This window comes from Phyllobates terribilis, unplaced genomic scaffold (genome assembly GCF_046119375.1).
Source record: "Phyllobates terribilis strain yellow unplaced genomic scaffold, ASM4611937v1 Scaffold_8__6_contigs__length_399053987, whole genome shotgun sequence".
Classification (NCBI taxonomy): domain Eukaryota; kingdom Metazoa; phylum Chordata; class Amphibia; order Anura; family Dendrobatidae; genus Phyllobates; species Phyllobates terribilis.
Window position 1 is genome coordinate 36,704,094 of NW_027362768.1, and position 25,860 is coordinate 36,729,953.

The 25,860-nt window shown below is 42.9% G+C and overlaps 1 protein-coding gene across 3 annotated transcripts in view; it reads left to right on the forward strand.

The window, feature by feature from the left end:
* KCNT2 (potassium sodium-activated channel subfamily T member 2) overlaps positions 1–25,860 on the forward strand; it is a 1,642,055-nt gene that overhangs the window by 1,242,093 nt on the left and 374,102 nt on the right. For all 3 annotated transcript variants that reach the window (XM_073642937.1, XM_073642939.1, XM_073642938.1), the window contains exon 17: positions 7,455–7,671. In XM_073642937.1, the coding sequence (XP_073499038.1) occupies positions 7,455–7,671 (217 nt within the window). The remainder of the gene's footprint in view (positions 1–7,454; positions 7,672–25,860) is intronic.

A 25,860-nucleotide genomic window follows, 5' to 3' on the forward strand; every position in this document is an offset into this window, starting at 1 on the left:
TAAAAAGTGCAGAAAAGCGGATTGATCCGCTATTGACTCAATTCAAGACAAATTTCCTGAAATTCGCTGATTTACATGAATTTAAACATTTTAAAATTTGATTTGTGGTTTGCAAAAACAAACGTGCCCAGCATCATATCTCACACTGTGGATTCCTCACAGAGCAGGCCTTCATTATTTTCCATTGCCATGTGTGACTCCAAATAATACCCTGCAGCTATGACATCTTAAGGATTATCATATCTTGTACAGTGGTGGTCAGTACCTGGGCCATCAGAAATCAGCAGTTCCCAGTGGAGCACAGTTTGTAGGCAGAATAATTTTCCATCTCCTGAGTCAATGGGTTTAGCTCTCTCTAGAGTGTAAGCTCTTTTGGCCAGCAGGGTCATCTCTCTCTTATAAAGTGTAAGCTATTGTGGTCAGTAGGGTCCTCTCTCTCTCTTTCACTTTTCTTAGAGTGTAAAATCTTATGATCAATGGGGTCCTCTCTTTCTCTCTTGTAGAGTTCAAGCTCTCATGGTAAGTAGGGCTCTCTCTCTCTTCTCCCCCACATGTATTTTCCAAACAATTACAAGCTTTCCAGTATTTAGATTTGCTGCAAATTATTTTTTGGGGGAATATTCGGAAAAGTAAGCAAATTTCAAATTCAAAAGATCTGCTCATAAGCAATGTATTTTTTGCAGATAAATTCAACTTTTATTTAAAAAAATGCATATGGAGTCGCCTGAGATGGCAAAGTCCTAGGTGACATTTTTACAATGAAATGTGTCTACTTTTAAAACAATACAGTATATACAGTTGAAAACAGAAGTTTACATACATCATATAAAAAGACACATATGCATGGTTTTCTCAATATCTGACATGAAATGAGAATAAACCTTTCCTGTTTTAGATTAGTTATGATTACAATAATTTTAATATTTGCCAAATGCAAGAATAATGAGAGAGAGAATGTTTTAAGGCATTTTTATTACTTACTGCATTGTCAAAAGTTTACATACACTAAGATTACTATGCCTTTAAACAATTCATGACTGCCCATATGATGATGTCATGTGTTTGGAAGCTTCTGATAGGTTTTTTGGCAACATATGAGTTAATTAGAGACACACCTGTGGATGTATTTTAATGCACACCTGAAACCCACTGCTTCTTTGTGTAGCATCATGGGAAAGTCTAAATAAATCAGCCAAGATATCAGGAAGAGAATTGTGGACTTGCACAAGTCTGGCTCATCCTTGGGTACAATTTCAAAATACCTGAAGGTGCCTTGTTAATCTGTACAAACAATTATACGAAAGTACAAACAAGATGGGAATGTCCAGCCATCATACCACTCAGGAAAGAGACGGGATCTATGTCCCAGAGATGAACGTGCTTTGGTCCGACATGTGCAAATCAACCCAAGGACAAAAGCAAAATACCTTGTGGAGATGATGGCATAAACTGGTAAGATTGTGTCAATATCCACAGTGAAACAAGTACTGCATCAACATGTGCTGAGGCCACTCTGCCAGGAAGAAGCCATGACTCCAAAACAAACATAAAAAAACAGATTAATGTTTGCAAATGCACACAGGAACAAATACCTTAATTATTGGAGACATGTCTTGTGGTCTGATGAAACTAAAATTTAACTTTTTGGGCATAATGACCATCGTCATTATTGTTGAGCCACCCCAGTAGTGTTTGGGTTCGGTTCCGTTCGTCGAACACCGGGATGTTCGTGGAACTGTTCATCGAACACCTTAGAACACTGTCGATCACTGTCGAACACTGTGGAACACTGTCGAACACCATTAAAACCAATGGCAGGCAAACAAAAACACATAGAAAACACCTTCAAAGGTGTCCAAAAGCTGACAAACTGCTCAGAAGACACTCTCTTTAAAAAAAACGGCCGGCAATTCAACATCGGTACCCGACAATTTAGAACAGAAAGAATACAGCATCACACATAGATTAGATAGATAGAAACATGTCAGTCACATATATAAGAAGTACAGTGACAGTGTTGGTAACTGTACTTGTCATTTAGAGTTAAAGGATTTATTAAAAAAAAAAAAAGTGTTTCATGCACCGTCTCTTTAAAAAAGCCGGCCGGCAATTCAGCATCAGTACCCGACAATTTAGTACAGAAAGAATAGAGCATCACACATAGATTAGATAGATAGAAACATGTCAGTCACATATATAATAAGTACAGTGATAGTGTTGTACTGTACTTGTCATTTGAACTCAGCTCATCTGGATGCCGTCACAGCGAGACACTGAGGAGCGCAATCTTGCCTGCGCTTCTCAGTGTCTGCGGCATGGCAAGCTGGATGGCAGCTTTCTGCTGCGATCCAGCCTGTCATGTGAATGTAGCAGAGCTGGAGCCGTCCTGGGAACCATGGAAAGGTAAGGATGAGATTGGTTTATTATTTTACTTTTATTGCAGGAGATCGTTGGCTTCAGCTGGAATGGGCGTGATGGTAAGTATGGTTTAATATAGAACATTAAAGAATTGTGTGTTTATTTCAATTAAAGGACTTTATTCTGGGTGTTTGTGTTTTTTTTAAACTTTGACTATGGGATTAGTAATGGGGGTGTCTTATAGACGCCTCTCCATTACTAACCTGGGCTTGATGTCAGCTGGCATTATAAGCTGACATCAACCCCAGCTCTATTATCCCACTGCCACCGCTACAGGGCAGTGGGAAGAGCGAGGCCAAGAGCCAGAATTGACGCATCCTACGGATGCGCCATTTCTGGGGCATCTGACGGCTGGTGTTTCTAGCCTGGGAGGGGGCCAATATTCATGGCACCCTTTCTGGGCTATTAATATCAGCCCCCAGCTGTCTGTCTAGCATTTGCTAGATATTAAACTAGGGGGGACCCCACGTCATTTTTTTGGGGGATCCCCCATTTTAATAGCTAGTAAAGGCTAGGTATTCAGCTGGGGGCTGATATTAGTAGCCTGGGAAGCTCCGTGGGTATTACCCCCTTCCCAGGCTTCAAACATCTGCCCCAGCCGTCTGCTTAACCTCCGCTAGAGACTATATTTACGGGGAACCCCACGCCAATTTTTTTTTTAATAAATCCTTTATTTTAACACTAAATGACAAGTACAGTAATCAACACTATCATTGTACTTATTATATATGTGACTGACATGTTTCTATCTATCTAATCTATGTGTGATGCTCTATTCTTTCTGTTCTCAATTGTCAGGTACCGATGCTAAATTGTCGGGTACCAATGCTGAATTGCCGGCCGGCTTTTTTAAAGAGATGGTGCATGAAAACACTATTATCTTTTTTAATAAATCCTTTAACACTAAATGACAAGTACAGTAACCAACACTGTCACTGTACTTCTTATATATGTGACTGACATGTTTATATCTATCTAATCTATGTGTGATGCTCTATTCTTTCTGTTCTAAATTGTCAGGTACTGGTGTATGCCGCTGCTGAATTGCCGGCTTTTCATGTTTCACTGTGAGCACTGTTCCCATCGATTTGGGCAACCACTATAATGCCACAACCACCATGGCTGTGGCATTACAGTGAGTGGCAGACAATCCCTGCATGATGTGAAAAAATCCAGTTAAACTTTTGGTGCACGAACAGTTATCGAACATAACCTCGAACAGCCGAATTTTTTGCAAATCGTTCGCGTTCATCAAACGACTCGAACACTGCCCAAAACAGCTTGAATTTGAGATTGGCGAACAGTTCTAGTCGAACACCGCTCATTTCTAATGGTTATGTTTGGAGGAAAAAATGAGAATCTTGGAAGCCTAAAAACACCATCCGAACTGTGAAACGCGAGGGTGGCAGCATAATGTTGTGGGGTTGTTTTGCTGCAGGAGGGACTGGTGTACTTCACAAAATAGATGGTATCATGAGAAAAGAAGATTATGTGGCAATACTGAAGCAACATCTCAAGACATCAGCCAGGAAGTTAAAACTTGGGCAGAAATGGGTCTTCCAAATGGTCAATGACCCAAAGCATACTGCCATAATGATAACAAAGTGGATTAAGGATAACAAAGTCAATGCTTTGGAGTGGCCATCACAAAGCTCTGATCTCAATCCTATTGAAAATTTATGGGCAAAGCTGAAAAGGCAAGCGCGAGCAAGGCGACCTACAAACCTGGATCAGTTGCACCAGTTTTTTCAGGAGGAATGGGCCCAAATTCTGACCAACTATAGTGAGAAGCTTGTGGAAGGATATCCCAAACATTTGACCCAAGTCATTCAGCTTAAGGGCAAGGGTACCAAATACTAATGAAATGTATGTAAACTTTTGACTTTTCAGTAAGTAATAAAAATGCCTTAAAACATTCTCTCTCTCATTATTCTGGCATTTGGCAAATATTTAACATTATAGTAATCCTATTTGACCTAAAACGGGAAAGGTTTATTCTAATTTCATGTCAGATATTGAGAAAAACATGCATATGTGTCTTTTTATATAATGTACGTAAACTTCTGGTTTCAACTGTGTATGTATGGAGGGATAACATGAATGAGAAGGTATATGTAACAAAGATAAGGTGGTATACCGAATACAATGGTAAATATTAATACTATCATTTCAAATTTAAAGCAATCAAAGAGTTAATTTTATAAACTACAATATTTTGCTGTTTATGAAAATGTTAAAGTCTGTTTCTCTAACAACATTCCCAACACTTTTTTAAATATATGCACATCACCTGCCAATACTGCCTTTCTTGGGAGAGTATTCTTATAGTTTGATGGCCCTTTGTGTAAAGAATCCTTTCTTTTGCTGAAGATTGTATCTTTTCCTTCCAGCTGTATTTGGCAAGCTTGTGTCCCCTGTGTGGCGGACATATAACTGAGTAGCTTTTCTGTATTCAAAATAAATCTATTTTGTGCAATATTTTATGGTTATTTTAAATTTTTTTACAAGGTTTCTTTCCCTGCATAAAATGCATGCCTAAAATATATATTCATGTATATTCATGTCTTACCAATAATTTTTAGAACACCTAACTTCATGATTTCTATTTTGAATATGAACGATATTTTCTGTATGACAGGTCGTTGTTGTACCCGGAGGCACTGACATTCCAAAGAGCTTCAACAACTCTACAAAACTCTGTGACACTGCAATCTTTAGATGAAAAGCAATATATGATTATAAAATAACATTTCTTTTAAACAGACTTTTTTTATCATAAGTATACCACATTTTTTTATGCAGATGTTTCTACTCTCCTTTCACAGAGCCTCTGGATTATGCTCAAAGGCAGGCTTTCTTGTTTTCTGCCACTGATATTTCTACTTTGTAATGTAGCCTAAGAGAAGAGACAGACTGCCATATAACTCGGTCGGGAATCGCAATGCAATGCTTGAACTGGCTGATGGCTCTCCCAACCTGAGAGTGACAGCATATATTTTTATGCAGCTGTCACAATCAGGTCGGGAGAGGCGCCAACCAGTCTGAGCATTGCGTTGTGATCCCCATCCAAGTTATACGGCTGTCTGACTCTTTCCTTACAATTAGAAAAGTAAGCTTTAATTATATTGCTTCTTGGTAATGCATGATATCAACAAAATACATGCAAAGAAAAGTCTCTTTGTTTGTCTCTCCTTCTCCTCTCTTTTCTCAGTGGAAGTTGCAGACCATCTTATTTGCCCAGTGTATTAAAGCTTTTTTGCCAATTAAATAAGACCTATCAGTTCTCCTGATGTATGAGTTTAAGTAAATAATTGAATTTCCTCTGTAATAACAGTTCAAGAAACAGAAAACTTAGCAGAAAAAGACCACCTTGATAATATTCCCTTACTATTTGCATCTAACTAAAGATTTAGGTTTATCCCAGGTCTAAATTAATCTATTGTTGATGTTTCTCTTTGTTTTTGGCCTTAGTTTCTTATTAAAATTAGTGATCACAGTAGAGAAAATGGAGATGATATTGTGCTAACTGTAGGCAAAGGATTTCTGGTGGTGTAATAAAAATGAGTTAGTCTGAAAATAGTGGTGCGTATGGGCAGAGGACACTATGAAATCCTCAATGATATAATCAAGTTGAGAGAATAAAATGGAATATATGGTGTAAATGTGGTATTCACCTCAACCGTGTAAGTAGTGGTAGTACTGACTCCTCTGGGAGAATAAAATGGAATATATGGTATAAATGGTGGTATTCACCTCACCTGTGTTAGTAGTGGTAGCACACAGAGAGAAGCAGCAGCTGCATATAGTAGTGATCAGTGCAGAATTAGAAGCAACACTGGAGTGAGGTAAAAGATTTGCTAGAAAGCTCAGCACAATCTTTCTTGGTCTCCCTATGCTTGTTTCCTCGCTCTGCTTCTCTCTCCTCCTTCCCACTACCCTCTCCATAGAGTACAATGGGCTCTACCACATGGTATCACAGTGAGCCTGCTTTGTGTCTTTTCTCAGTAATATGGATTTTAGCTGATTTTTCAGAGTGTATGGGAGGCAAGTGGGAAAGGAAAAAGTAGTTAATAAGTAAGAACGGCATCTGATCTCTCTTATAAGATACTTTACAAAGTTTCTTATATTCACCTGTATTATTGTTGTATGCAAAGTTTGTTGCAAGTACAGTTCCAAGTTAAACTTTTAAAATATTTAAAAGTTTTTAAAGCTTTTCCTTCTTTCCTCTAGGATATAAAAACAAAGTTGTGTTAGTCTCTCCTGATAAGTTTTGTGCTTGAAGCAATCTAACATTTTTGTATTTCATAACACTGACTAGACACTGTGTACTGACACCCCCTCCTATATCAGTGGGGTGAGGGGTGACAAACAATGTTCATTGTGGGCGTGGATTCTCTGAAAATAACAAAATCCACTATACTCATCTACTATCACCAGGTGAGTAAATAGCACAGACTGCTATTTGGTTTGTGCCAACATCCGAATTGTAACTCTATCACAAGACCACTGCAACCTGTGACTGGCTGCAGCAGTTAGGTGACTTGAAGAGCATATCATCAGATGGTTCTCTGTGTCAAGGGAACAGAGAAGTTATCAGCAAAATATCCAATGATGGTTTGTTCCATTCACTTGACAGTTGTAGCCAATCATAGTCTTCAGCAGACAAAACAGTCATCGCTTCCAGACCTAGGGAGGAGCAGCAGGAGAAGTCTTAACTCAGAGCTATAAAATAGCTATTACATCATTATCAAAAATCGTCTATCTACCCAAAAAGCATAAAAAGAAAACCGTGCTTTTCCAAATAACGTGAAAAAGAAAATAAAAGACTCTAAATATGCAGCTTGAGCACAACATCGTTGGCAGAACTAAATCAAATATGCATTTACACTTGTCTGTATGTATAAATATGGAAATATATCATAAGGGTAGGATTGTGATATTTCTAACATGCATGAACCCATCCTGTATGGAAAGAGAGTGTAATAGATAGATGCAGAATATGCATTTAACTATAAACTATACATCTTCATTTTCAGGCACAGTGGCAATAGATTTGCAAGATACAAGCTGTCATTCTACTGGTGGTCAAAATCTAATGCTCCCCTCCGAAGTAAGTAAAGAAGGAAGGAGACCCAGCATTGCACCTGTGCTGGAAGTTGCAGATAATGCAAACACACAGCCGTGTGATCTTCTCAGTGACCAATCAGAAGACGAAACCAACCCATCCGATGATGAATGTTCTGACTCCAAAGAGTATGTATAACATCTATAAAGTATATTCTGGTGGACAAGCTAATAGTTATTGCATGTATGACATTGTTCATAATTACTCTACAGGAGCGTTATTACAGAAATAAAAAGGAAAAGTCATGATGTAATAATGTAATGATAACATGCAACTTCTCTTTAAAGACTACATATCACCAACATACATGTTAGTGTCAAATATCTCAAAAGTGCTCCTAAATGCTGTCCAAAATGGCCTGAACTCATACCAAAATCAAGCCTAAACTTGTAGGCTATGGGATCCCATCATGCTGAGCAGAATTCCACAACCCTTCATGGTTGCTCTGGCAGTGCAAGGGCGAGAGCTCATACTTTGTATTCACTCAGCGTTGCCAAGTTCTTTACTAAGCTGTTAGGCTATGTGCCCACGATGCAGAAATGCTCTGGATTTTTCCTGAGCGTTTCTGCATCTACCTGGCAGAAAAAACGCATGCATATTGTACATGCGTTTTTCCTGCCAGGGACAAGTGGATGTGAAGCGTTCTTCACATGCGTTTCCGCATGCGGGTTGACAAGCGCTTTCCAAGCGATTTTAGCATCACTTGGAAAGTGCTTGACAACTTGGTCACACTATATAAATCCATGCAACCGGCATGGATTTATATAGTGTGACCATAAAGAATGGTAAAAAATAAAAAATAAATATTATACTTACCTTCTGATGGCTCGCGGTAGATTTAAGGACCTGCCGACGTCATCGGCAGTGTGACCCATCACATGACTAAATGACGTCACCGCAGGTCCTTGAGTCCACCACGAGCTGCTGGCAAGCCAAGACAAGCACACCGGGGGCCATCAGAAGGTAAGTATAATATTTATTTTTTATTTTATTCTTTTTTTTACAGGTTCTATGGTACCCGGGTCCGGAGGAGAGTCTCCTCTTCTCCAAACCTGGGTACCATCCGCACATTGAAACGCATGGAATCCGCATGTACAGATCCAGTGATACGGATTACATGCGTTCCAATGCAAGTCAATGGCGGCGAAAATGCCATGTTTACGCAAAATAATTGGTAGTGCTGAGGATTTTTCCGCAATGATAATCCACAGCGGAAATTTCCGCCGCATGTGCACAGCACATGCGGATTATCATTGGGGAACATGGCAGACCTTCTACCAAGCGTTTTTTAAGCGTTTCTGCAGCGGAATTGCCACTGTGGAAATGCTTAAAAAATGCATAGTGGGCACACAGCCTTACCAAAGAGAAACACCTGTTATCATGTTGCCATTTGGTCAGAGCTTAATGAAGTATGTGGCACCTCTGTGTGAGAGGAAAGAGTGAGATCTCATAAGATCACACTTTTCACTGCAAGAGCGGCCATGGAGAAATGTTGGATCCAACTCCACCTACCGGGACACCTGAACCTTGAAGTTCAAGCTCAATTTAGTAGAAAGTCAGGCTAAGCTCTTTAAGAGGGCATTAGGGGCACTTATAAGTGGTTTTGACACTAAATTATATTTAATGATATCAGCAATCTTGGGCTGCCTACTAATTTATTATATAAAAAGTGAAGCAACAGATTGGAGATTAAGGATATTCTAAAATTACAGATTGGACAAAAAATTGGAACTTCTAGCTATTTCTTCGTGTACCCCATTAGCTAGAGACAATCAATATTGAGCTCAATGATGTTTCCAGTTTGTGACTAGTGATGATCTGTCACATGTGGACAGTTTTTGCTCTCATTATATTCCTGCCTAAATATGTACAGTATTTAATGTAGTGTAAGTACAATAAAATACTTACCAATCACCATCTTCCCTGGTTTCCAGGGCTGATCTGGTCCTCTTCTGACTCATGTGACTTAAATTTCGACTTAAATTCAATTTGTAAGCTGGAAGTCGCACTGTTATAATGTAAAAGTGGTAAAGGAGCAGTAGAATGAGGCTTCATAGGCTTGTTATAAAAGTGTCTACCAGTTCACATAGAATCTAAGGGGCAAAATTTCTCCTTGTGGAGAGTGACAAGCCAGGCCTGACATGACAGTGTGAGGAGACTTATATGCAATGTATTCTCCTCTGGAGAATTAAATATGCAAATTGCCTTTATCCTAAGTCATATGTCAAGGTTAGCTAAAGGGTCGATATAGACTTTTAGGATTGCTAATTCCAATAGGTAGCACTAGAGTTCAAGTCTTCTTCCTGTCTGAAGCGTCAGTTCACATATAAATACCATTCTGATCCAGCAAGTCAGAATTGAAGTGACATGTGTGAGAAGAAGACCAGTAAGCAGCTGGAAACACTAACACTTTCATCTTTTATTATGAGAACCACTGTAACATGATTTTCAAACTATGACGGACAGGCTTTGATTTTGAATTTAGAAACACCATTAGAAGCTTATTTTCTTAATTATTGTTTTTATATGTTTTGATAAAGTATGGTCATACAGAGTTAATAACATAATAATCTTCTTAATCTTATTACTCACTCTAGTAAATAATTTGAAAAACAACATCACTACTGATTTAAGAAATGTAACCCATTGATTTGTTTTTGTGCCTGCCGAGTGCCTGATGTTATTGAAATTTTCAGAAACTCCATAGTTGTATTTGCTTGTCTATTGACTTATATTATGCATTATAAACAGTTGGGATCATTTGTTTTTTATAAAACCACAAACCACAGCTACATCTGTCTGAAATCACACTGCAGTTCTTATCAACGCTGTGTGCCTTCTTGTATCTGGTAAATGCCTATGTTTCTGTAACTCCAGAATTAGCTGAGATTTGTTATGTTTCCTCCTATTGATTCAGAAGAAGGTGAAAAAACAGGAATCCCAAGTAGTGATAATAAAGCATTAAAAGGCAAACAAGAATGCTAGGCATTTACATAAGCATTTAGCTATTTTTCATTTTTCTAGAAAGGGGCTGGAGGCAGGGCAACCTAGAAGGAAGCCCCACATGACCGGGATGGGCCAGTAGGGTGTAATTTGAATCCCAATAATTGGGATTGGGTAGAGGTCAGGAAGGGCAGGCATTGGGATGGGGGTGGAGATGGGGGAAGAGAGGTATAAGAAGGAAAAGTGCGGGAAACGGTTAGTCCAGAGGAGAAGAGCTTAGGAAAAAGTAACAGAGAACACTTTAAAAAAAAATAAAAAAAAAATCTTACCTTATATCCAAATCGTTTGGGACGCTTCTCTGGCTGTCATGGAGTCTGTGGAGTCCCTTGTCGCTAGGTTGAGGGAGGCAGCAAGATCCAGGCGAGGAGGATGGCTCGAGGCCCAGCTGTCCGGTCTGCTGGGGAATGCAGGCGAAGAAGAATCCACGTCGGGATCAGGAAGAACCGCCAGGAGGACGCGGCCACCCGAGAGGCTCTCCCCGGAGATGGTGGGTACGGGCAGCAGGCGCAGGCTGCGGAGCCCCTCAGGGGACCCTGCGTCTGGTGACCATGCCGGCGGAACCCCCCGCCAGCGTGCACGCCGCGGCAGGAATCCGCCCAGCCGGCCTGCTGGCTCCCCAAGTGTCGGGTTGCGGTCCTGGAAGATGGTGCCCCGCTCCGTTGTGGTGCGGCCTGCTCCGGCGGTGCGCCGCAGTACCAGAGCGCAGGCCACGCCGGAAGGAAGGCCCATGCTGCAGACGCGTCATCCAGGGGGCGGGGCCTCACCGGAAGGGCGGCTCACGTCACTTCCACCCCAGGAAACAGACGGCAGGAACGACAGGCCTATCAGCGGCGGGCGCGCGGACACGCCCCCCGCTCCAAGATCCCGCGGCAACGTACGGAGCGGGAAATTCAAAAGTCGGAGCACCAGCGCTACTGCAGAGGCGGATAACGGAGGGAACACTAGCGCGGCAGGCACACCTGGCAAGGTACCTGTCGGGGTGCCTGCCAGACAGACCAGCAGGGGAAGGATGCAGCAGAGGCGCACGGGCAGGCAGCAATTACAGGACCTCCTGCCTGGCCCAAGTCACACCAGGCAGAGGGATGAGGCGGCAGGCAGCAGCATGGGGTTGCCTGGCAGTTTTTCGCTGTCTGACACGGATCGGGCCAGGGAGTCCGGATGTGTCAATCAAGGCCGTACATGGTTGGTGGTGAGGACCGGAGCAGAGATGAGTGGAGGGAGAGCGGCTGGGACATCAACACGGGCTCGGGTCCCCCCTGGTGAGGTGGAGGCCAGGGGCGCGGGCCCTGAGTGCATGGAGGCGGGCGTATTGGACTTCGGTGGAGATCACGGCGAAGCAAGGAATCGTCAGGACTCGGGGCGTACGGCTGGCGGGGACAAAGCACCCGTGCAGCTCGGTGAGTATGCATCTATGTATGGTTTGTCGCCCGCGGGGTCTTTAGCGGACGGGGTGGGGGATAGGCAGTTGGCGGGCCCCAGCGGGGAAAATGTTAGAGGAGGTAGTGGGTCGGATGTATGCGGGATTAGGGATATGTTGGTTAACATGTCGCGCATTCTGGCCAGATTAGAAGGCGGTGGGGCTAATCAAGTGGGGTCATCACCAGCGGGGGCTTGGGTACATAGTCAAGTGGCGCTGTCACAGGATGGGAGCCAATCGGCCAGGTCAGCGGCGGTGGCAGCCGGGATACCGTCTGGGGTGTCGGTGTGTGTGCAGACGGAAAAGGAGAAAGGGGATACCGTAAAACTGGATGATAGGGCAAAAGGGGAAGTATATGTGTGTTTTGAGGGGCCGTTAGGGGCGCATTTAAAAAAAGAGGTTAAGGAAAAAATTTGGCGGGATGAGTATGTGGAAATTTTTTCCCTTCTTCCATTGGAAAAGTTTAACCTGGATAAGGGAAAAAAGGACGACAGTAAGAAAGAGGAGGAAGAAAAGCGCAGGTGGAGGTTGATTCCACAGACGTTTGTTAACTGGTTACAAGCTTTTGCAATAATGGCTAGCGTTATTGGGGAAAAGGCTCCTGATAATTGCTCGGGGCTGTTTTGCTACTTGGACGCCATTGGGGAGGCTCATAGGACTTATGGGGGTCAGGCATGGTTACGGTATGACGAGCAATTTCGTCAGAGGAAGGCAGTTCGCACGGAGATTAGATGGGATCAAAAGGACATTGGATTGTGGCTGAAGGTTATGGCCCCAGTGAGGTATGGGCAGTCCTTTCACGGGAGCAACAGTGGCGGGAACCAATCAGCAGGACATGGGGGAAACAGTCAGGGGGCACAAAGCACTAAGAAAGAAGCGGGAACTTGCTGGCAATTCAACGATGGCCATTGCAAATATGGGAGCTCCTGTAAATTTAAACATGTGTGCTCCCATTGTGGTGGAGGGTCACACGGAGCAACAAAATGTTTTAAAAAGGGTAAGGGAAAGCCGACAGTGGGTACCGGTCAAGGGGGTGACTCCAGTGAGGGTGCACGCGATGGCCCCCTTTCTAAGTAGGTATCCGGATCAGTTAAAGGCTAAGGTTATTTCGGACGGTTTTTTGGAAGGTTGTAGAATACCCTTTCCTGAGCACGAGGTCCCCGTTTCAGTAAAAAATTTGTTGTCTGCCTCCCTTCATCCTGATGTGGTCAGTGTGAAATTGGCAGGATGGCGGGACCGTTTCAGGACTTACCTAGTAGCAAAGTGATTATCTCGCCACTGGGGGTTGTGCCCAAAAAAGAGAGGAATAAGTTTCGGTTAATTCAGCATTTGTCGTACTCCAAGGGGCTCTCGGTGAACGATGGCATTGCACAAGAATTGTGTTCAGTTGAATATACTTCATTTGATGCTGCGGTGCAATGGGTACGGCGATATGGTTCAGGATCGTTACTAGCAAAAACGGATATCGAGTCGGCTTTTAGGTTGCTGCCAGTTCACCTGGATAGTATCCTGTTGTTAGGTTGTTTTTGGAATGGGGCATATTACGTGGATAGGTGTTTGCCAATGGGTTGTGCAATTTCGTGTTCTTTGTTTGAAACGTTTAGTACATTTTTGGAATGGGTTGTGAAGGACCTGGCATCAGTTAAGTCAGTCATTCATTATTTGGATGATTTCTTGTTTATAGGCCCTCCGCAATCGTTGTTGTGTAGGAATTTATTAGGTACTATGGTGTGGGTGGCAGAGCATTTTGGCGTACCATTGGCTGAAGAAAAGACAGAAGGCCCTTGCACAACCATAAGTTTTTTGGGCATTGTAATTGATACAGAAAGGATGGCGTGTCGGTTACCGGAGGACAAATTGATTTTGCTCAAGCAGGAGGTTGATAGAGTCGGGAGGCTGCGCAAGGTGACCCTGAGGGAGTTGCAATCGCTGTTAGGGCGACTGAATTTTGCATGCAGGATTATGCCAATGGGCAGAATATTTTGTCGCAGGTTGTCAGGCGCGACAGCAGGAGTGCGGGCCCCCCATCATTTTATTTGGCTAAATAGGGAACACAAGGAGGATCTAAAGGTTTGGAAGCTGTTTTTGGAAAGTTATAACGGCAGGTCATTAATCCAGCAGGAGTTCTTAAGCAGCTTTGATTGTGAGATATTTACGGATGCGGCAGGAGGTGCTGGTTATGGGGCCTATTGGAAAGGGAGGTGGAGTGTTGGAGTATGGCCGGGCGAGTGGACGGAGAAGGGTCTTCCGAAGAATTTGGCTTTTTTGGAATTGTTTCCCATCGTTGGTGCGGTTACTATTTGGGGGGAGTGTTTTGCCAACAGGAGAATTCGGTTTCATTGAGACAACATGGGAGTGGTGTCTGTCATCAACAGCTTGTCTGCCTCGTCCCCGCCTGTGATTAGGCTGCTGAGGGAACTAGTTCTTTGTTGCCTTAACTTGAACGCTTGGATTACAGCGGTACATGTTCCAGGTGTGCAAAATACCATAGCAGATGCCTTGTCTCGTTTTCAGTGGGACCGTTTTCGGGCGCTAGCACCAGAGGCCGAGGACGCGGGACAGGAATGCCCTTCGCATTTGTGGCAGCTGGTTATGGAAGAGCAGGACGTTTAATACAGGAGTCCATTACAAGGCAGACTTGGGCATCATGCGAGGCATCATGGCGATTATGGCAAAGCTGGATTTTGCAGTGGGGTGGCGTGGAGAGTGAGGGAGATAGAGTGATGGCGGTGTTGTTTCTTGTGGGAAAGGCAGCGGAGAGCGGATGGTCCGTTTCAAAAGTTAGTAAATTTGTTGCAGGATTGGCATTCGGTTTTAGATTACAGGGGTTAAAAGATGTTACAAAATCGTTTTTAGTGAAACAAGCAATTAAGGGCTTTAGGAGGGGAAGTAAAGTGTTAGATAAACGAAGACCGGTGACTTTTAGTATTTTAGAGCAGTTGGGTTTTGCGTTGGATAAGATCTGATGTTCGGTTTTTGAAGCCACACTGTTTAGGTTGGCTTTTTCATGGGCGTTTTTCGGCGCACTAAGATTAGGTGAGTTGGTGGCACCAAGTAGGAATAAGGCTGGGGGTTTGTTTGCCGAGGACGTGAGCGGTCGGGACAGGTGCATTGAATTCTGGATCAGGAGGGGGAAGACGGATCAGTTGGGAAGAGGCAAGCGAGTGGTATTGGGGGAAGTTGATGGATCGTTTATGTGTCCTAGGAGATGTTTAATGGCTTATTGGCAAGTCTGGTCGGGACGTAAGGGCCCATTATTGTGTCATAAAAATGGTGAGTTTTTGTCTCGTTTTCAATTTATTGCAGTGTTTAAGAAAGGGATCATAGAATTGGGCCTTAGCCCTGAGGTATACGGGTCGCATTCGTTCAGAATCGGTGCGGCGTCAGAAGCGGACGGTTTGGGTTTAAGCAAGGAGGTGATAAAGCGCATCGGGAGGTGGAGTTCAGATCGTTATCTGTCCTATGTACGGCATTAGGTGTGCAGGCTTATGTTTTATCTGGTCAGAAGTGAATACAATTCTTTGGTTGTCTTTTTGCAGGTGGCGTCCCGTTATTAGTCTGGATTCTCGGACACTCTTTCGTTCATTGGGGGGCGCTGCGGGCGGATGTGAGGCCGAACGGTAGGTGGGTTTTAGCAGGGAGCAAGCGGTGGTTCGGTGGCTGGGTTTTTGAGGGATGGTATGGAGAAGGATGCTGTCTGAATTCCATAAGGCGGCTCGTTTGGAACGGGCGCCGGATATTTTGGTAGTGCATTTGGGGGGGAATGATTTGGGGTCTCGGCCGGTTAGGGAATTGATGAGGGATATTCGGATTGATTTTTTAAGGTTGTGGACATCTTTTCCGGGGGTGTTAACGGTTTGGTCTGACATTGTACCGAGAAAAAAATGGAGGGAGGCTAGATCAGTGAAGGGCATTAACAGGGCACGAGTTAAGTTAAATAGGGCCATAGCAGCGTTTGTCGGTAGGAACGGGGGAATAAGTGTTCGGCATCTTGATCTTGAGGCAGGGGTTGGAGAATTTTGGGCAAAGGATGGCGTACATCTGAACGATGTTGGAATTGATTTGTGGACATTGGCTATACAGGAGGGAATTGAGAGGGCCATGGCGGTGTTGGGGCGCTCACAAGCCTGAGGTGGTCAGGGCTGTTCGTTTGTGGTGGGGGGTGGGGTTCTTGGAGTTGGCACAGAAGTGTCGGTGGAAAATTATTTGAATTTTACAGGCAGTGGTTTGATTAAGCAGGGTGATCTGGCATCTGGTTTTTGGGGCTCTGGACGGGGTTTTACCCTGGGAGCTTTTGGTGCCCTCGAGCTGGTGATGGACGGCTGAGGGTAACACGGTGGTTCGACTTCGGTTTAGTTTTGCCAGATCAATTTTTAACTCCAAGAACCCTCCCTTCTTATTTATTTCATAATAATGTATATATGTTAATGTTGTTTGTTAATAAAATGGCCGCTGTGGCCAAATTTATCCAAAGAAAATTACAGGTGCAGTGTTTTTATTTGTTAAAGTATGTAAGTGTGGTAAGATGGGGGTGGAGGCATATGAACAGTGGAACCCGGATTGGCCGTATACGGTCATGTTATCGTCATTATATGAGAAATCATCGAAGTCTTGGTTAAAGCTGTTTCTGCCTAGAGGAGCACCTAAAGTAGTGTAACAAACTACTTCAATACCCTTATGAGAAAGAATTCTATACATCCCTGGAGTTGGAACCTCTTGTCTAGATGAAGCAAATGCCTTGTGATGAATTTAACATAGAACATTTTATAACTATAGGGTTTGTATGAGTCATTAATATGCAAGCATGTCTGCCCTTAGGGATATCTCTCAGTGGGATCAATCGTACTAAGCCATATACATGGTCATGCAGGTTTTAGAAAGTTGAATAAAATGATACCTTGATATCTTCGATCCAATGTCTTATTTCAGAGAAATCCATATTTTTCTTATATGTAAATAAGCTGTTAAAATCTATGAGCCACACGCTGATCTGTATGCGAATCAGACTCCAGAGTTTATTTTAAGTAAAAGGGAGCATTACCAGTGTGAGACATGTAATAACTGACACTTATCTCTGATCTGTACTCACTGTATGTGATTATTAGAGCAAACAGTGAGATCTGAACTAACACAGTACACGAGAACTAACACAGTACAGTAAAAGTAAAGTTTCTCTCATTGTAAAAACATTTGCAGTTGTCCTCTTGCAGTGCCGTCAGCATCCATTTCACGGGCAGCTAGTGTGGTGGATGCGTCGAACAGCAGAACTGACAGCACTGAGAGAAGACTAATGCAAATATGCTTGTTGTGTTTATCATGAGACAAGGTTCAACTCTGCTGTGTTGTGTTTATAATGAGACGAGGTTCAACTCTGCTGTGTTGTGTTAGTTATAATCAGGCACAGCACAGCAGCAGAGCTGCCAGCAATATAAGAAGACAAATGCTGCTGTAAATGTTTTTGTAATGAGACAAATTTCACTTCTACTGTACTGTGTTAGCTCTACTGTACTGTTAGCTCTGCTGTACTGTGTTAGCTCTACTGTACTGTGTTAGCTCTACTGTGCTGTTAGCTCTGTTGTACTGTGTTTGTTCTAATCTAACTGTAGAGCTGTGTGTGATAAGGAGAGCAAGTATCAATTATTACTTAGTTCCCACTTTTAAACTAAAAGAGTCTTTACAATAGGCTATGGGGGCATATTCACATGTCGATCTATGTCCTGCTCATAGATCTTAACAGTTAATTTACATATAATAAAAAATGTGGATTTCTCTGGAATAAGACATCAGGACTTTCTAGAACCTGCATGCCCATGTAAATGGATTAGAAGGGTTGATCCTACTGACAGACTCAGTTTAAACTACCCTTTTTAAGATTAAATTTATTTTATTTCTTAACTGTCCATTGCTGCACGCCCCTTAATAGTTTGGCTGTTCTTACTTTTTTCAATTTCAGGGAATGGGATTGATCTACAATATAAAGTTAAGCTCTTTAAAATATTTTATATTAGACTGCACCACTGCTATAAAAAGTGGTCATATTATGTCCCTGTCCCAAAGTTCATGGCACTTTTAAAATACAATAACCTAATGGCCTTCAAAAGAGCTTATTAGCACTGTGTGCTGTTTTTAAATTTATGATTTACAAGTACATCATTCAGGTGCTTCTCTGCAAGTGGATCTACCAGTAAACTCGGATGCAAAAGATTCCAAGGCCCTGTTCATGTTGTCTTAAAATTCATGAATAACAAAGCTTGGAATTTAAAATGTGATATTAATTCTATTTTCTATATTATTAATAAATTTGTTGAACACAGTACTGAACCTTGTTGTACACCGCTCAAAACCAGAGACAATTTGTAGCACGAATCATTTACTACTACTCTCAATATATTCCTTGGGTGTTGTCAATCTAATTTCAGAGCTTTGCTCACTTATGTAACTTACTTTGTATTGAAACATCTAGATTCAGCCAATTATATTGTACGGATTCACTCTCACTGGTAGGCATTAGCCATTAGGCCTTAGGTAGCATTCACGCAGGCAATGAGGTTTTAGTACAAAAACGTGCAGTTTTTTATTGCTTTCCACAGGAAGCACATCACCAAAATATAAACATAAATCCATAGCCTTGTCCAGACGCTAAAAACAGAACAGATCCTGGCTACTCATACATGGTTGAGCTAGCTCCTGCTTGGTCACACAAAACAGCTATTGTCCATAGCAACCAGTGACACTTGAGGTTTTGTACACACGGCCTGTGCAGACTCTTCTCAGAGAGGAATTATGGCCTGTCTCTCCCTAAAGCTCCAATAAATTGGAAAGGGTATGACCACCTAATAATTATGGGATCATCCTGGCACATAGTAGTAAAAGATACAAGCCAAACAAAAAGAAGTATGCAGATTAGTGATGAGCGAGTATGTTCGGTTAACCCTTTCGCCTAGTATGCTCGGCCAAGCACCTAGTATTTATAGAATGTTCGGGCTTTAAGTTTTCGTCGCTCCGTGAACATGATTTGCGACTGTTTGACAGATTTAATACATGTGAGGAATGCCTGTTTTTCCAGCATTCCTCACATGTATTAAATCTGTCAAACAGTTGCAAATCATGTTCACGGAGCAACGAAAACTTAAAGCCCGAGCATTCTATAAATACTCGGTGCTCGGCTGAGTATACTCGGCGAAAGGGTTAAGCGAACATACTCGCTCATCACTAATGCCGATGCCAGGAGATCACCTTCTAAAAATATCAATTTATTGAATACATCAGTGACAAACCAGAATAGTACTTTATATTAAAAAAAATTTAAAAAGGCTTCAAGCCCAAACAATGTAACAAATAGGTGACAGAATATAATAAGACTAGCACCTAGCCTCATTTAGCCAAGTAGATAAAAGTACAAAACATACAAAGTGTCCATAGGTCACAAAAATGAAATGTATACCAGATGCACTAAGCTACAATGAACACAATATACATAATACAATGTAATGCAATACATAGGGTACAAAACAATTGTTAATCAATGGCTAACATATTAATCATCAATAGCAAAATGGCAAAAGTACCTAGGCAAATATATTATAGCATGTGGTATACCAGATATTGGAGGCCAGATTTGAACTTGAAAGACCTGAAAGATGAGGAACCTTGGATGAGGCAAAAATGAGAAATGAGGGATGAAGACCCCAAGCGTATCACCACGCCTGTTGTGGCTTCCTCAGGGGTAGGAGAAGCCACAACAGGAGTGGTGATATGCGTGGGGTTTTCATCCCTCATCTCTCATTTTCATAACCTTGGATTGGTTCCAGCAGCATATTGATGCCCCTCTATACTTGGAACGTCTCTGTATAAAAACTAGACATGTGGCCTCAGAGTGCAGTATAAAGTCAAATGATCACGTCTTCCATAGATCAATTTCAGTGTGAATTCATATTAGAATGGGAAAATGAAGTGATCTTAGTAACTGCAAAGAAATGACGCGATCACGAAAGAATATCCAGCAAAAGGAAATTGTTTGAATGTTAACAATCCATAGACCAAACGGATCAGAGGAGAATGTGAAGAATCGATCTGACGAACACGTAGTGCACAGTCAAGCTAAAAACAATGCTGGTACTCTCACTAACATGTCTCAACTCAAAACTTACTGTATATATATTTTTTTAGCATGGGTAGGCTCAATAGCAGAGAAACAGTTTGAGTGTCATTTATATGAAAAAAGACAGGCAAGCGTCTAGAGCAGGGTTCCCCAACTCCAGTCCTCAAGGCCCACCAACAGGTCATGTTTTCAGGATTTCCTTAGTATTGCACAGGTGATAATTCCATCATCAGCACAGGCAATAGTTACATCACCTGTGCAATACTAAGGAAATCCTGAAAACATGACCTGTTGGTGGGCCTTGAGGACTGGAGTTGGGGAACCCTGGTCTAGAGGGCAAAAGAGAGCAAAAGTTGAATCATTGAGCAGTAGAAAATATTGTTTGGTCAGATGAATCCATTTTTCTGATGCATCATGCTGAGAACAGGGTCAGAAATTGGCAAAAGCAGCATAAATCAATGAACCCTTCCTGCCAAATGTCGACAGTTCAACAGTAATTGTGTAAGACATAATTTCCAGAAATGCTCTGGATCATTTAAGGCCTATAGATCAGTTTTTGGACAGCAGGGCTTACTGAAGATTTGCTGCTGATTAAGTTCACCACTTTCAAAAGGAAACTGTCACCAGGTTTTTGCTGCCTCATCTGAGAACAGCATGATATAGGCAAAGAGAAGCTGAATCCAAGGATGTATCACTTAAGGCCCCGTCACACTTAGCGACGCTGCAACAATCCCGACAACGATACAACCTGTCAGGGATCGTTGCTGCGTCGCTATGTGGTCGCTGGTGAGCTGTCAAACAGGCAGGCTCACCAACGATCAGGGGAGCAGCGACATCGTGGAAAGAATCTTTCCACGATGTCCTGCTCCTGGTTACGAGCCTGCTGAAGCAGGAGCAGGCTGGTAACTATGGTAAACATCGGGTTACTAGGGGCACACCTGCTCCTAGTAACCGTTGTTTATCATGGTTACCACTCTGCTACAGTGAGCTGGAGGTTACCGCTCACTTTAGCAGGCTCGTAACCATGATAAACAACGGGTTACTAGGTGCGCGTGTGCCCCTAGTAACCCGATGTTTACCATAGTTACCAGCCTGATCGCTGCTCCCGCTGGTCACACACAGCAATGTGTGCTGACCAGCGGGAGAGCAATAACCAAAAAATGGTCCAGGACACTTTGCAGTGATCAGCGACCTCACAGCAGGGGCCTGATCGTTGCAAAGTGTCACACATAGCGACATCGCTGGTGAGGTCGCTGATGCATCACCAAAACCGTGACACAGCAGCGATCTCGCTAGCGATCTCGCTATGTGAGACGGGGGCTTAAGTTTACTGGATTCAGAAGTTCTGATACAGAGTTTGCAGATTTAACAATGCAGCAGAGCTGAGAAAGCAAACACTCTGTGTACATAGTTTATAGACAGTGAGCTGCTAGAGGAGGGGGAGGAGTAAGATGAGTGCCCAGCTAGTCACAGCAATGATAATTACCTGGTGATAAAACCTTCAGTGTAAGTAACTGACGTGCCCCCTGGAGCCGTGGAGTACTCGGCGCCGGGCAGGTCGCTCGGTTCTTTTGGGATAGTCACGGTGGCATGACCCGGTCCGCGGCCCCGGGCGGTCAATAACAGAGGGGAATAAAGTTTGGGGGATAAAGTTTTGTGACGCCACCCGTCGTATAGCCGGTGGCCGCCGCTGCTGTTCAGATTCACTGGGGCCATTGGTGACGCAGCAGAGATAGTTCAGCTCTCAACGGGTAGAGCTAGGCCCTAGGGCAGTTAAAGAGGTAGCTTTGTTGTTGGTGCAGTATAAGGCAGGTGATGCAGCAATTAAGTCAAGGACACAGCGGGTGCAGTCTTAAAGTTTTTACTCACAGTTCTTATGATATTCCAAGTTACAACTGCCAGCAGGTTATAACAGCGCACCGAGTCCTGTGTCCTCTGGGGAAGTGATCCAGCCAACTCTCAGATAACTTGGGTGCACTTGATCGGTATCCCCTTCTTGTGTACCTTTCCCGGGTCATCTCTCTCTGGGCTGGCTCTCCCCCTCCTGCCCTGCGCCTCACACACAGTGTCCCGAGCCAGTGGCCGCGGGCCTTGTCGGGCGATGTCCTCTCGGTCCCCTTGGTCCTACATGGGCAACTTTTCAGCGAATGTGTGTGGTTTTGGCTATGCCACTTAGAGATACCGCTGTCTCCGGTTTGCTAGCTGAGTCTTGCAGTGCTCCATTAGTCTGGGGCCGGTCCCCTACTACAACCGGATCCCTTCTCTCGACTACGATCGGCGTGAGTTTGGGCGCACGGGTGGACTCCGCACTTCCCGTGCCCCTAGGATCCCTTCTCTGTCTCTGGAGCCCTTCTCTGACTCCCTCGCTCCTCTCGTTCTCTCTCCTACTGGGCCCCTCTGACTGGGCCCTCACTCTGTCTGGACCCTACTCCTCAACGGTCCTCGCTCACTGGGCCCTTCTAGATGTTTCTACCTGTCTTTTTATACTGTCTGTCATGTCACCCACGTCACTGACTGTCACTCTACGTGGTCCCCTCTACCTTCAGTCCCTCCTTGTGTGCTCCCCTAAACTACTTCATCCACCCATCTCCTCTACCTAGTTCTCTCCTCCAGACAGGGACTGTGCTCTCCCTCAGGAGCAATCTTGCCCTTCCCTACTGGATTGATGTGGTGTTGGATGTGGATGTGTGGCTCCCGGGTAGTGCTCCCTCCTTACCCGAGAGTGAGGTACTACACCTCTGGCTGAGATGCAGTACCTCTGTGGAGACTGGACCCGCAGGGGCGCCACATAAACAACACACAGCTTGACATGTGACCCATCATTGAATTTAGTGTTTTAATCCCTACCTCAGATTCAATAGCACAAACCTGCTGCCAGATTACCTTTAAAGCATCACTCCAGCAGTTTTATTTTCAGAACTGGAGTAGTGCCACTAATGTAAAGTCCCTTAGCCTAGTATCATACATACTAGCCACCGTTTTCAGCTGTTCCGGTCTTGCGCCGCCATCTTGTGACCGCAACTTATGACTGACCGGAAGTCAGAGGTAACAGTCACAAGCTATCTATATAAGTCTGAGAATCTCGTTCTGACTCTCACTGACTTACATAGTGATGTTGGGATGGGGTGGTGACTGCTATATTAGATGTGGCACTTAGCCCAGCTATTGCACTTTTCTATGACAATATGGTGAATTCTTCTACAAGACATATAGAGTTTACGGACTCCTTGGACATAACAGCTTCAGTTGTGGTGTCCTCCTATGTGAGATTTGTCTCTGTCCAAAGTCCAAAACCACTAATTAATAGAGTTGAGAAACAAATGTACAACATTAGCTAAATGTGATATTTCAGATATTCAAAAAGGCGGTTTCCAAAGTCCGCCAAAATTGGTTTTCATTTTTTTTCCATAGCACACATAACGTTATCCAAGAAACATTAAAGAAGTTGTCCAGTACTTTTTATAATGCCCCCAATGTATTTAAACTGTGCCGATAAGTGTTTTTGTAATTACCTTTCATTGTCTTTATTGCCTGTGATTGGCGCTATCGCTGGCCTCTCACAGGCATCACGTGACCCCTGGCACGTCAAGTTATGCATGACTCTGTGACACGCGGTGGATGCTGGCTGTGGGTGGGGTTTCCCTGCGCATCACCGCCCATCATCCACCACACGCTTTCCCAGTGAATGCAGGAGAGGGAAAACGTCCGGTGGATGCTGGGTGTGACGTGCGGGGAAACCCCCACTAACAACACATCAATCAGCGGGGAGCGCTTCACTGGGTCACGCCTCACTTGATGTGACATCAGCGGAAGCAAGAGCTGGCTGCAGCCGGGGGTCACGTGATGCCTGTGAGTGGACAGCGATAGCGACGCTCACAGGCAGTAAAGACAACGAAAGGTAATTACAAAAACACTTACCTGCACATTTTTAATACACTGGGGGCACTATAAAAAAGTAGTGGACAACTTCTTTAAGGAAAAAAAATTAAAAAAAAGTAGCTGCAATGGACATACAAAGAAGTTGGAGCAAGCCAAAGTTGCTCCCAGCCATATCCATAAGTTGCAAAAGGAAACTCATCTGCTTGATGTAGATGTAGGTCCTGTGTTATGGAGGTGCAGAGACACTTTTGGTGTGCTGCTGCTTCTCTTGGCGATACTGATTGCAACAACTGCGCCAATGTTTGGTAACATTTTCATCCGAGTTTGTGAATGAAAAATAATAAAAAAAACAATTGTAAAACAAATGCAATTTTGATCATGCAAATAAAGACAAAATATGAATTTGGATTTTTTTTTCGGACTCCAAAAGGGGGCCCATTACACATGTTTCATTGCTATAGGTAGGTACCTGTCAAATAGTTACATATTGTTGACTTATAGTCAGAACTGCTGGTGATATATTCAGTGGCTTTGGCATGGCTGCAGAAGTGGCCCAAATGGTGTTGTTTTTACTACCATAAACTACTTCCTGTGGCACTTGCAGGTTTCCTGAATTATTTGAAGTTGCATCGATAAAAATAAGATGCTCCTTGCGTGAATATAGTGAGATCTGTGTTTTTTCTTTCTCCCATTGAGTTACACAGGCGAGTCTCATCCGATATACACACAAAAGTAATGTATGCTGAGATTTTTCTCTCATGGACGGATAAAAAAATAGGGAATCTGAACAGCCCTATTTAATAACATGGATCTGTGTGCTGTCCTTGTGCTGTTTGATTAAAAATAGGACAGCACACGTCTGACTTATACGTTCATCTGCATGAGCCCTTAATGTGATAGCTTAGTGAGCTGGTAGCCAGTGGTGTAACGTGATGCAACTAACACAGGTCTTTAATAGTAGTTGTCTTTTCATATGGGGAAAAGAGACCTTTGGGGCCTCCTTAGTCTCCAGGACCTGGGTGTGAAGGCAAACCCTACACCTATTATAACTACATCCTCCTGGTAGTCCATCATGTCTTGAGCAAGATGGGTTTAGCAGTATTTTAGAGTGAATGTAGCCTTAGTGAGCTCATAATCTGTCTTGCTTTGACCAAGATGCACATTAGCTATTTTCTAATAGTAGTAGAAAAAGCAGTATATTTCATTCATAACATATATTACAAACATTGTTATATTTGCTTATACTTTTGATGTAAAGTTTGTTGAAACACAGTGACCGTTTATGCAGAATGTATTATTCATTTTACAATTCAGAATTTTTATTTCTTTAATATGACATATTACAATAGCTAATGACCAGAAAGATGATTTATGACCTTCAATTTCTATAATGTGCAACCAAAATATGAGATGCAACAGAAATGTTAAGACTAAGGATAATTAGACCTTTCCTAGTGTTCACATCTGGAAATATGGGATGTGTAATGGTTTGCCATTGAAATACTTTATGCAGTCATTAGGATTATTACTGCTATTATTCTTCTTGTACACGCTTGACAAATTAAGAAAAGAGAAAATGAAAAAAAATGAGCTGGAATATTTTTTAAACTAAACTTTGTCCTAAAACAGACTGAAAAAGTCATTTTTTTCTGAATTTTCTCAGAGAAAAATCATTACCGTTACAATTTTATTTTTCCAGCAGGAGGTTTAAATCCTGTCTGTGCAAGATCATATTTTCTGAGTTCTCAACCCTCTAAAGAAACTTTTGCAAATAATGATGGTAGTTTTGAAAAAATGTAAGACAGACTCATAGAAATGATAGCAGCAGGGGTTTTTACACTAGGGTTTTTTAAATTGCACCACCTCTGTCTTTAGTATTACATCTTATTAGAATCATGTCCCTCTTCCCCTCACAAT